The sequence below is a fragment of the Mytilus galloprovincialis genome, chromosome 6, assembly GCF_965363235.1.
Source record: "Mytilus galloprovincialis chromosome 6, xbMytGall1.hap1.1, whole genome shotgun sequence".
Taxonomy (NCBI): Eukaryota; Metazoa; Mollusca; class Bivalvia; order Mytilida; family Mytilidae; genus Mytilus; species Mytilus galloprovincialis.
The window spans coordinates 98,690,031-98,704,007 of NC_134843.1; the positions used below are offsets into that span (position 1 = coordinate 98,690,031).

General features: G+C 32.1%; 1 protein-coding gene across 2 annotated transcripts in view; it reads left to right on the forward strand.

The window, feature by feature from the left end:
- The window catches only part of LOC143080903 (putative D-lactate dehydrogenase, mitochondrial), a 28,761-nt gene that overhangs the window by 1,403 nt on the left and 13,381 nt on the right, over window positions 1-13,977 (forward strand). For both annotated transcript variants that reach the window (XM_076257056.1, XM_076257057.1), the window contains exons 2-7: window positions 2,321-2,445; window positions 3,119-3,260; window positions 7,547-7,688; window positions 9,125-9,284; window positions 10,769-10,874; window positions 11,429-11,522. In XM_076257056.1, coding sequence (XP_076113171.1) covers window positions 2,321-2,445; window positions 3,119-3,260; window positions 7,547-7,688; window positions 9,125-9,284; window positions 10,769-10,874; window positions 11,429-11,522 — 769 coding nt within the window. The remainder of the gene's footprint in view (window positions 1-2,320; window positions 2,446-3,118; window positions 3,261-7,546; window positions 7,689-9,124; window positions 9,285-10,768; window positions 10,875-11,428; window positions 11,523-13,977) is intronic.

Sequence of the window (13,977 nt, forward strand, 5' to 3'; positions counted from 1 at the left end):
ACAAGGTAGACCTTTTATTACAACGCCCCACCTCCTAAACAGTCAATCAAATTGACCACATTACTTATCAACCTCAGTCTTACATAATTATACAAACAATGTAATATACATTTAGATCTTAATATACAAATATTTAACCTCATAACTGAATACACAATGTATATATTAGATGTTTGATTTATATAAGGATGATAGATTTATTTATTGCCTATTACTTTTGATCTACATTACATAAAGTGATTTTGTAAATTATATCTGAAAGATAAATGATTAATGGATTAACAAGATCTTTAAAAAAAAAAGTGAAATATGAATATAAATATGAATATATGCAAGGTATTCAAGTAAGGCCTATAATTTACTTGATAAATTTCCAATAACCATCTGTAATTAATCAACAATTTAGATTAGTTCACTTTTTTTTTATCAGGAATTGGCTTGAGACAGTTTTAAAATTTTAAAACTTTTAAATATAACAAACCATTGTTTATTAGTTTATTCCCCATCAATAGTTATGTCTATTTTAGTCATTTGCATTTTTATTAGAATTGAATATGTTTTTTGCAATCAAGGAAGAATCCAAATTCCAATAAAATAAGATTTTTAATTTGTTTACTTTGAAAAAGTACATTTTCAATGCCCTGTGTTGAAAAACACTAAAATAATTGATCAAAAGGCACTCTACAACGTTTAACCTTCAATGTCATTATTCAACTTACAAAAAGCCCCAAAACAACATTTTTAGATCTTTTTGTTGACACTTTAAAGTTCTTAGATGTTGGTCTAGATTTTATGTCTTACAAGGATAGTTGGTAACATTTAGTAGAAGAATTTTTCTGATAAATTTTTACAAATCTTTGATTTTGCCTGGCATCATATTTATGACAAGGTTACAACCCTAAATTTATCAAAGATCACAAAAGGTGCCATAATTTGTTGTTTGGGGTTGGGAGTTGGAGGGGGGGAGGTCTTCACTATATATTCTTTGATTTTTAATGCCATTTTTCTCTATTTTTAAGTTATTTTGCCAATAAATAAGTACAATATAAATCATAAAAGAAATCAAGGCTTATTTGCTAATCATCAGTATACCAAAAGAAAACAAGAGGAGATATAAGACCAAAAGAAAACAAGAGGAGATAATAAGACCAAAAGAAAACAAGAGGAGATATAAGACCAAAAGAAAACAAGAGGAGATATAAGACCAAAAGAAAACAAGAGGAGATATAAGACCAAAAGAAAACAAGAGGAGATAATAAGACCAAAAGAAAACAAGAGGAGATAATAAGACCAAAAGAAAACAAGAGGAGATATAAGACCAAAAGAAAACAAGAGGAGATAATAAGACCAAAAGAAAACAAGAGAAGATAATAAGACCAAAAGAAAACAAGAGGAGATATAAGACCAAAAGAAAACAAGAGGAGATATAAGACCAAAAGAAAACAAGAGGAGATAATAAGACCAAAAGAAAACAAGAGGAGATAATAAGACCAAAAGAAAACAAGAGGAGATAATAAGACCAAAAGAAAACAAGAGGAGATATAAGACCAAAAGAAAACAAGAAGAGATAATAAGACCAAAAGAAAACAAGAGGAGATATAAGACCAAAAGAAAACAAGAGGAGATATAAGACCAAAAGAAAACAAGAGGAGACAATAAGACCAAAAGAAAACAAGAGGAGATAATAAGACCAAAAGAAAACAAGAGGAGATAATAAGACAATTTCAAGAGTAAAACACAGTGCACACAGAAATACCACAATAAAAATGTAACCCTTAAATCTGGTCGTGCACTAAATCTCACATGGATATTTTCAAAAGTTAGCAAGTCTGCTCTTGAATTGTACATTTTTGTGACTTGTTTTCAATTCAATTTGATAACAGATCTCAGTGATAATCAAAGGTTTTAAATCATAATGAAGGCATTTTATAACCGTACAGTGTTGTTTTTCCTGAACATTTTGTTGTACAAAAATGTATTTCCTGTGAATTGTGGTCAGCAAATTTAATATTTGATGAACCATGATAAAAAAAAAAACAATTAGTTTGGCTTCCTTCACCTGTGAATTCTTGCTGCCATTAAATAGCTAATTAGTGAAATGAGTGTTATTAATGGATCAGTCTCATATGTTCTCTCTTTCTGGGCCAAATTAATGGTTTTGTTCCATATTAAAGAAGATTTCTAAAAGAGTTCATCAACTTACAGGAAATTGAATAATAGACCAAAGTCACAATTAAGGTTTTTCATGATTGATCCTTCAGTGGATCTAGCAAAATAGTTTTAAAATATATATTTGGAACAAACATATTTTGTTTTTCAGGCTACCGAGATAATTAAAGTGCCAGACAGGCTAATAATAGCTTTATCTGATATTGTTGGCAAGAAAAATGTGTCAACTGCAATGGTTGTTAGAGAGCAGCATGGTAGAGATGAGTCATACCATAGGTAATATTACCAATATTTTAATGGATATCAAAATGTACATACTATATAAAAATGAAGATATGGTATGATTGCCAATGAAACAACTCTCCACAAGATACCGAATGACACAGAAATTAACAGCTATAGGTCACCATATGGTCTTCAACAATAAGCAAAGCCCATTATGACTACATAGTCAGCTATTAAAGGCCCTAATATCACAAATGTAAAACAATCCAAATGGGAAATTAAATAACAGTCTAATTAATGTTAAAAAAATGAATGAAAAACAAATATGTAACACAGCAATAAACGACAACCACTGAATTATAGGCTCCTGACTTGGGACAGGCACATACATACAGAAATTGATTATACATTTTCCATGTTTATTATTGCCAAATGGCATTTGCTTGACACATAATAAAGTTTTCTGTATCTCACTTTCCAAATATGCTTCAAATCTCAAAACACACAGCTGATATTTTAATTTTTTATAAGTACAGGAAAGTTACATGTACAGGGCTGCTCTCACACATTTAGCGTGAGACTCACGCATGTTTATGCTTTTTCGGCGGCATTGTTTTTTCACTTTGATCTTTTCCATTTTTGCCAAATCTCATGCATTTTCCTCATGAAAAGTTGTATTTCAACGTATCATATTTAATAACATGTTCTCATTGTTTTTATTCAGTTGCTGTCCACCAGAAGTAGTCACTTTCCCACAGAATGTTGAACAAGTCAGTGAGATTGCAATTCTGTGTAATGATAATGAGATACCTCTGATTCCATTTGGTAGTGGCACAGGATTAGAAGGTGGCATTAATGCTGTTAAGGTATTAATTACCTCCCTTGTTTATGTTAGAATGCTTTACAATGTAATAATAATTAGTAGGCTGCCCAGTCAACAAATTTGATCGATTTGCCTTAACAGAATAACACATGACTATATTTGATATCATTGGAAAGAGGAGAACAAGCCTCATCGAAATACTGTTGTCGTTGTTGTCTGTCGTGGTCATGTTATTTTTTTTTTAAATCAGGGTGAAAGGTCAAAGCAAATATTCCAGATAATGCACAGTCACCTTTAGATAGCTTGCTGTATATGCGTTTCGAGGAAAATAAAAACAACTAATTTATAGAGAAATATTTTTTGTATCTACATTTAGAGCTTATTTTTTATTTTGTTGTCGAAAATGACTTTAGATTGACTTTTTTTGCATATAGGGTGCAAATTTGAAATTTTCAAACAGCTGTTAAATAACAGCAACCTTGACCTATTTTAATTTCTAAATTTGAAATTTTTGTATTCAATTCATTACAAGTAAGATCAGAAGATGTTTTTTTAGATCTTAACTTCAATAATTTGTCGAAAACAAAATGTGTTTTTCACCTCTTTTGGTAGTAAGGTGTTCGTCAATTTTTAGGTAAATATCAAATTTCTGTTATTGGGTGTGAAAGAGTATATATAAAGGATTTGTTTCAAAATTTGTGTAACATTAATGTCGAACTTGGTTGAATTCAAAGCTCTGTGTATAGCTTTGCTTTACAGAAGCAACCAATTACTGCAAACGGAGAAAAAGGGGGGGGTTGAGGTTATGAAAACAAAACGTCTATTAGAAACAGGTGACTAAATGAGCAACAATTGGCTATAATGATTACGAGAATTCAAAATATATATATAATAAGGAAGATGGTTATGTACAGCACCGATGTATTTGACAAACAATTGCAAAAAAGGCGTGAGAAACCAAAGGGCGTTAAAAACTTATAGCATGAAAACAAGCTGACAACAGCATGGCAAAAACACCAAAAAAACGCAACAAATGCAAATAGAAAATTCTGATCGAAGCTAGTATTACCTACTACGTTCTATGGTCTCATGTAGTTTAAGCCAACCAACCATGTCAAAGTCAGATACAATATGTCAGGGTTTTTTTGTTTGTTTATTTTTACAAATCTTTCCCCACTAGATAGATTATTACTATATTTCCCACGATTTCAAAATTGAGTAGATGTTTTATTTAATGCTCAGAACTTATTATGGACTGCTTAATTTTTATTCGATAGCTAACAATGATTTATAAGGTACAAACAGAAAAATGAAATCTTATACATCGTCATCTTTGCGTCATCACTGTTTCTAATTGCAAACAGACGAGTATTCACATTTTGACATGTTATTTGCCTTGCATGGGCATAAATCTGTACATGATAGATTTTGTTCCAAGCAAATGCAACCCTTTGAAAACACAGATTTCACCTTACAAGTACAAACTAAATATTGCAGATATTAATATGACATCATACCTTCGACATAGACAGGAACAAGTCATTCCTCTTTTCCCATCCAAACTGAAGAGGAGAATATAAGGGTAGTTTTGCTACATGGGAAGACATCAAATTTATGTCTGGAGTGAAGCTCTTATTACTTATTGTTTAAAAGTAGATTCACAAGGAGGAAGTTTGACAAGGGAGAAATTTTAAATTGTAGCCAATTTTACTCTTAATTTGTTTAGGTCACAATGATCTATTTTGAGCTTTGACTTGAGATCATTCAACCTAACAACAAGATCTTGAGCTGCATTTACAGATTCATGGATGTCACAATTAGAAAGATTTGACAAATCGTTGAAATCATCATGGCTTTGTTGTCCTTTAAGACTAAAAAACAATGCGCTTACCGATCCTAAACATGAATGACGTTGTATCACATCATGTTACAGCATGTGCGGCTGGTAGAATGTTACAGAAGGCAAACCTGAGACTTTTACATATTTCGTGGACAAGTATATAGCGTTCAAATCTTGTGTGCAAGTTATAGTGCCTGTTTGAAACCATATCTCATGTGTATGCTGCATGGAGGGGAAATAATGAATGCATAAGATCAGAACATCTGTATCTTGTGACTTTATTATTATCCTATCCTTGATTCCTTTCACACTGAACTTTTTGTCTACATGAATAGCATGTAAAATCATGTGAGTACTAGTATCTACTTCATCGGCGTACAAAATAATTCTAAAAAACCTGAATACTCCTGAGCAGATTTATGGTTCTTGGAAGTGCTAGCTATAAATAAATGACTTCATTATATAGTAACTGTTGATCTATCATGATTCTGAAAATCGATTCGCCAAGAAATCTGATTAACTTAAAGGCCTGCTGGTTCTCACTAACTCAAAGAAACTTTTTCGAGTCAGGAATTTGACAACCTTCTATATATGACCTGAATCACTTTTACAGATGAGCAAGAACTTGATTCAGATTTAAAATAACTGCAGTTGTGTCTGCTAGTGTATGTATAGCAAAAATGGTGGTACAATAATTTGTAATCATCAGTACGAGGATGGTCTAGGTCTGAAGCATCATGCATTATACTAAAATATACATGATCTTTCTGTGCTCCCATAGCCTCGATAAAGCTTTTGTTTTTGCTAATTCCTCGCATATTAATAAGCGATTCATTAGAAGAACCCTGACATATATCACACTTATCCCATTGTATTTCATTCCTACTTCGTTTAGGGCTTGATTGGCATAGTCTAACAGCACTGTGAATGTGTGCCATATTCCGGGTCTGAAACGTTACTGAAGGATTTGTTTTGTATATTACAATTATGACTAAACTATCAATTCAAAAAAAACAATAAAAGCAATAAAAACAAACAAAAAAAATATTTCCTAAGACAAAACAACGATTTCAAACTAATTGGCCTAATCAAAACATACAAATTGACCGTACAACAAGCAAAAAAGAGAAATGAAGTTAGTGACAATTGTCCTAGTTAATGACCTGATAGTGTAAGCTACAAAACGATTAAGGCAGGAGAAAGGCGTGGTCGAATTAAGGCAGAATTATCACTAAATTTGTGTTTTAAATTGCTATTTTCTTTGCACCGATAAACATTACACGAAAGATATTTAGCACACATATGAACCATGTCTTATTGATGTAATCAGAGTTAAAATCCTGGGAAAGTAACTCACCATAAATTTTCTTCCGTTCAAAATGTGGTAAATTTCAGCTAAAAAAATAGTCTTTCAGAATTCATGAAATACTTATACTTAAATTATATAAATCTTTTCAGATTTCGTCATATGCTAAATTTAATTTTTAGGCTAAATGATCATTTGAACAAATAACACAGAAAGAAATAACTTTATTTTTCGTGTTGAAGATGACCTGTATGATGAGGTATCTTTGGGTACCATAAGAAACCACAAAATTTTGAAAAACGTGACCATGGGAGCTTATGACGACATTCGTGATTGGAACATATAATGATTTTCCAATAGTTGTCATATAAATATAGCCGTGTGTTATCTGTTAATTAGACGTCTTTTTCGATACTGGGCACCATACTAAATGAGATACTACTGATTCCATTTGGTATACAGTCTATACAGTGCAGTAAGAATAACATGTCACTGAGGTTCAGGATTAGAAGGTGGCATTGGTGCTGTTAAGGTATTAATTACCTCCCTTGTTTCATGTTAGAAACTATACACTGTATTACAGTGTTATGAAAATGAGAAACCACTGATATCATTTGGTGTCAAATCAGAAGGTGGCATTAATGCTGTTAAGGTATAAAATTATTTAACTATCCGGTAGTTTAAAGTCAAGTAATTGTTCGGAGATATATCATTTAAGGTGTTAGTTATCTCCCTTATACTAATAATCAGAACTGATAGTCAGTAGTCTAAAAATAAGTATGTACCCCTCATTCCATTTCATTAAAATACATTTTATTTGCTATCATTGCTGTGCATTATTCGTTAGAAACCATTGATTCAATTTAATTATAGTACATAGACAATGGCTTAAATGGTTTTTTTTAAGATAATTTGATTATATGCATTAATCATCACCCTTGTTTATGTCTCACAATTATTAAACTGTCATCCATGACTGTATGTTTTATCAGCTTATATGAATGTTTTAATAACATAGATATATTAATAATGAACTTAAGTAAAAATGTGTACATTACAGAAAAAGATTTGAAACATAAAGAATTGTCCTCTTTAAAAATTAATATTTAAAGTTTTTCAAATTAATCTAAAAATTAAAAAAACATGTCCATAGACGGGTATTTAATCAATCTTTCTATTTTAGGGAGGAGTGTGTGTTGATCTGACTCACATGAATGAGATTCTGTCTGTTAATCCAGAAGACTTTGACTGTACTGTACAATCAGGAGTGACTAGAATGCAGTTAAACAATTACCTGAGGGACACTGGGTTATGGTTTCCTATTGGTAAATACTTGTCTAAACCAGACTGGCTACAAAGTCCAATTAAATCAACATCAATATTTGTTTTGAAACTGTACAAACTAAACACCTGTTTAAACTGAACAAATTCTTCAAGGTTAAGGAGTCTGGTTTGTACAGGTTTCACTGTAACATTCAATTCAAGTCAGTATTTTTTTTCTGTTCTCCATGACATCTTAACCCATTAACTTTACACTTGGCAATCAATGTTCACAATTTGGGGAAAGAAAGGATATGGTGATTTTATTCTTGACCCATTATTATAACACATGATATCTACAAACCCACATCAACAGTACATTGCTTTATTGTTTTCACCATTGTAAGAATTTTTTTAGTTTGAAAATTTGGTGATACTAACTAAGACCCTGTTCACACTAGGACATTTTTATCGATTTAAACTAGACCGGTTCACTTTATATCGATTTAAGGGCCAATGTGAACGCTTTGAATCGATCTTCAATCAGTCTAAACTAAAACACCAAAAGAGGTAGTTTAGTTTGAATCGATCTAAAGAAAACCGATCTTACTTTAAATGTGAACGCAGAGATCGATTTAAACTAGTACGATTGAATCGAAAATAACGTATGCGCATGTACAGCGCCAAAACTATCTCAGAGGTTCATTGTTTAACCCATATTTCTCTGTTTACAGATATTTAGAACAAACTGAAAACATTTTGTGAAATCTGTGTCTTCTTTTCTTATGATGATTTTTTTTCTTTTCAGGAACCGCAATATTTCGTCGTGTTGTAACTTCGTTACTACAAATATATTTTTCAAAATTAAAGAAAACAGCAATAACATTTGTACCAAAATGTTAACTTCTGATTCCGGAGAAACAATAACTTTGTCCATTTTTTTTCTTCTAGTGTGTGTGTCAGAGTATCAATAGATGAATTTAATAAATCAGTTCTATTTATACACAATGTTTACAGTTTTATGGGTAAAAAGGTTAGATTGATTGCGTTTTTAATTGTAGTGTGAACGCATAGGATCGGTTTAGAACGCTAACTGGTTTTATTTAATTCGATTCAAATTAGATCGATTAAAAAAAGTGCTAGTGTGAACGGGGTCTAAATGTTGTTAATGTAAGACTCAACAAAATCCTTGATACATAACTGATTTTATGATATATTTTCATTATCTTATAATAAAGCTGCATTTTTAGATACACATGTACTGATTTCTTTTCATGTTTGAGGAGATTTGAAACTGGTGTAAAGGGGCATTTCCAATTAACAATTATGAAAAGCAACAAACATGAGACATTGTACAGTATATAACTGACAGATATTATAATAGGCATTAATAACAAAAATACATTAAAGTACTCTTAAGTATTTCTTATAACTATTATTATTTGATTGTAATAATAAAACATTGTAATGATAGTATTTGTCAGCTACTGTCTGTTTACAGATCCAGGAGCAGATGCATCCCTGTGTGGAATGTGTTCTACCAGTGCATCAGGAACGAATGCTGTCAGATATGGTACCATGAGAGAAAATGTTCTAAATTTAGAAGTAGTTTTAGCTGATGGACGTGTCATAAACACTGCTGGGAAAGGAAGAAGGACAAAGTTAGTGTTTATAATCAAAATCTAATGCAATTCAATTCAATGTTTTATATAAGTCTCATCTCTCAATAATATATAAAACAACATTAAATTAATTGTAAAAATATATAAATATAAAAAGAGAGCCATTCTGAACAGAATTACAAGTGACTATAACATTAAAAATTATATAAAGAATACATCTATTACAAAACATATTGACAATAACATTATTTACAGTATAAAAGAGGGACGAAAGATACCAAAGGGACAGTCAAACTCATAAATCTAAAACAAACTGACAACGCCATGGCTAAAAATGAAAAAGACAAACAGAAAAACAATAGTACACATGACACAACATAGAAAACTAAAGAATAAACAACACGAACCCCACCAAAAACATTTCTACGTCTATTTAAAATAAGATTACAGGCTTTGGCACAGCTACGAATCATATTATTATCTGTAAATAAAAACACTAATTTCTGTTTATCATCAAAAGACATAAAATGACTATTAAAATGTGTTGCTTCATCAAATAATTTTTTCCTAAAATCGTCATATAAAGGACACGATAAAATAACATGGGCTTCTAAAATATTCATACAATTATCACAGACTCGATCTTTTAAAATTAATTTTTTAAATCTCCCTTTTTCTATTCTTAGTGGTGCTACACCACACCAAAATTTGGCAAAAGAACTCCTTTGCGAAAATGGCATTGGAATTTTACAATAAGTTTCCGTTTCAAAACTGTTCTTGAATAGATTAAATGTACGAAGTTTGTTACCATCTTTACCAGATAAAGCTTTCTCTGATTGTAAATTGCCTTGCCACTGTTCGACTTATTTACTAAACATTTTAGACGTAACAGTATTGACAACTGAAGTACTATTATCAACATAGTCTGTAATGATACACAAATGTTCTGCATTATACTCAGAAAATGTCTTCCTTACATAAATTTTTTTTATACACTCATGTTTTTTACTCATAATGTCTGCCCATATGAAAAATTTTCTGTTGCATGAAGTAATTGGCATCCTACAATTTTAAATTACCATGAAATATGTTTTTTATTTCAATAAATTTGTATCCATGAAAAAATTAATCCCCAGTATAAGCCAGGGTATGTCATACTGAAGTTTAACACTGAAAAGGCTCAGATTTTTTCAAGCCTTTTTTTTTCATTTCTTCTTTACAGCACTCTTGAAATGCTTTGAACCTATCAATACCTTACAACATCTAAGCTAAATACAAAAAGTCAAACTAGTTCTCAAATTGGCCATTAAATATGAGTAGAAAGGAGATTTAAGGTGAATGCCAGTAATAGCAACCCAACAATATAAAAAAAAATGACGTTTAAAGATCAACAGGATGTTACTCAGGGTGTTATTTTTGGTTATGATAGTCTGAATATTATCTTTAATAGTTATAGGAAGGAGTTTTGCACTCCTATGCTATTGATGTGTAGTTGCTATAGTATTAAAATCTTTTCATTCTAGGAAAACTTCTGCCGGATACAATCTTACAAACTTATTTGTAGGATCAGAAGGTACATTAGGTATTATAACCAAGGCTTCATTGAAACTGTTTGGCATACCAGAAGCAGTGAGTACACCTACTAATACATATCCTCTCAAGTCTGTATTATATCTTTATATTACTTGCAAACATATTTTTAGAAGAAGAAAGGAACCACGCATTCTGTCTGTCCATGAACTTTGTTAGCAAACTCTTCATTAAGGAGACAGTAATCATTACTTTAATCCTTCTATGCTACTGATAAGTACTGCCAGAATTTTTGGTATTCATGAAATATATTGAAAAGCATCACCTACAAATTGAAAAAAAACCAGTCAACATGAAAGATGATGAAACCCTTCCTTCACTAATGTGAGAAAAATAATTTAAGCGTGGCACGACAGGTGGAGAGGAGAAATTCAAATTTACTAATAGTATTGTGGCTGGAAATATTATTTTGTGAGTTCAATCAAAGTTCTATGGTCCATTTCATATACTTTCTTTTAACGGGAGAAAGATTTAAAAGATTTTAAGAAGATTACTAGTAGTTTGATGATTTTACCTACAGGGCACATAACTCATCAACTCATGAGCTTCACATACCTGATTATATTGAATATATATATATATATATATTTCAGACTGTGTCAGCAGTATGCCATTTCCCAGATGTACAAGGTGCTGTAGATACAACTGTTCAGGTATTACAGTGTGGTATTCCTATTGCCAGGATAGGTAATTTTTCTCTACATTTATCTTTGTAACAATCTTAAACGACTGAAAATCTAACAGTGTATTTTTGGAAAGTTTGCTATAGCTTGCTATTGCTACTTTCCTTAGACGTCGGTCTCAAACTTCCGGTTGACAGATTATCGCAATATATTCTGCTCCGAGATAGTGTAGTACTAGTGTTTGAGTTCTGATTCTTGGAAGATTCTTTTGAAATTTTGAGTAACTACTGTTTTGACTGAAAAGATTACAGCTTGAATAAAAAGAAATGAATATTCACCGACGATTCAGATGAATTTAACTTCATTTTAAAAATGAGTATTACAAACTCTACTTCACGGATCTGCCATGCGCTGTAGAGAAAATCACAAGAAATCTACGCGAGATTGCGTTTTCATTCATTCATGAATATTTCATGAATGAACATTTCCCCGCTCTACTTTTACCTGTTTACTATATGTATGTACGTAAACGTGGTAAAATCCCGAGTGTATCGAAAGAATCGGGAATGACTGTTTAAAATGCGAGAACAAGTTGACATTTTGACCAAGCCATCGGATAATGGAAAAGTGATAATGGTTTGTTTAAACAAAACACAGGTGAAAGAATATAAAATACTCGATAATTATATTATATGTCTAACGTCTCACGCCAAGGTTGAGTAAAGGTAAAAATGACCGGCTTTAATAAAAAAAAAATTTTAAAAAAATGCATTGTTTTTGTCTTAACATCGATCGGAAGATTTTGATGCCAAAAATCATTTGAAAACTTAATTCCGTTATTTAAATACTAATTGTTTCACATTCCAATGTGGATATAAGGAACTTTACTCGTTCAGCATGCTCAAGTTGATCAAACTGACAGCAGAAAAACATTGACCCAACGTCAGTTCTTCTTCACGGTCTTCTTCCAATAATTTACATCATACCACATCTGGTGTGTTATTGTAAATTCGTATCATATAGCATCCGTATTAAAAGCAACCGAGTCAGCATCCACTTCTTCGAATATTATAGCTCAGGGTATCAAGACAAGTTCTATAGAAATGATTATAAGGTTCATGATGTGTATGTACCCTTTGGCTAAAATGGCTGCATTTTCACCTCAAAATTTAGATAGATTACAGACAAACAGCGGCCTGTGCATCTGGAAAAGTTTTAAGGCATACCATGCCCTATATTAATAGATTTCAATTGCTTTGTCACCCAAACACAGAGGCAATGATTACCGTAATATATCAAATGAATGGCTTAAAACAAAAATTCTCAAATGTTCTTAACTCATAAGACAATGCTTAATTTCACAACAGTAACTAAATGTGTTACAGGTTATAAGCACCTCTATGAATCTAGTGTATATAAACTTTTTATTCCTGTGTTCATACTGCTGTTGTTATGCTCCCACCGTATTGAGTTTTATCCTTGTTCTGCTGTAAGTATGTATGTCCTTCCCTTACTTGTACGTACATGTACCTCCGTACATCGAAAAATTCATTTCTGTTCTCTTACTTTAGTTTGCCTGAACCAAATTGTATGAAACTTATACGCAATGCTTATAACCACAATTCACAAGTCAAGTTTGAATTTTAGTTGCGTCACTTACCATTCTAGCATTTTATGCTACTTTACAAAAAGGAAAGTTGCTTGCAATTTTAGTTTCTGTTCTCTAACTTTAGTTTGTCTTAACCAAATGCTATGAATCTTATACACAATGCTCATTACCACAAACACTGATCAAGTTTGAATTTTGGTGGCGATAGTTATACCATTTTAGAGTTATGCCCCTTTACATATGTAAAAAATTGCTGACTATTTTCGTTTTAGTTATCTAACTTCAGTTCGCTCAACCAAATGTTATGAAATTTATACAGTGTTACTTACATACAGTACTGGTGGAATTACTGCAAACACCGCCAATGTCCTCAGCCGAGGCCATCCATCATCATGTGTTTCGACCCCTAGCTCGGTACACTCTCAGGATGGGGGGTCCACAGTGGTGATCAATCACTGCGCATTGGTGGTGGGTTTCCAGCTACTACTATCTCTCTTCATCCATATCCAGCAAGATGCTTTCTCTGCTGCTTGGCCTAGTTTCTTGATTGCTGCTCTTCTATTCTGGCCAGTCACTCCAACTGCAGAAAACATTCTCCACACCGACTGTGCAGGGAAGCCTCTGCAGCCAACCTCAACAGGAAAGTTCCATGTCTGCCATCCTCTATCTCTGCACTCTGCCAACAGTCCATCATATTTTGCCCTCTTTCTTTCATTTGCTTCGCCACATCTCTCCTCCCAGGGAACTGTCAACTCTATGATTACTACTTTTTTACTGCTTGTAGACCAAAGTACCATGTCTGGTCTTAGGTTAGTTGGTACAATATCAGGAAATTGCATCTTCTTTCCTAGATCAACTTCTAACTGCCAATCCTTTGCCTGATTAAGCATTCCCGATATGTTCTTTTTAC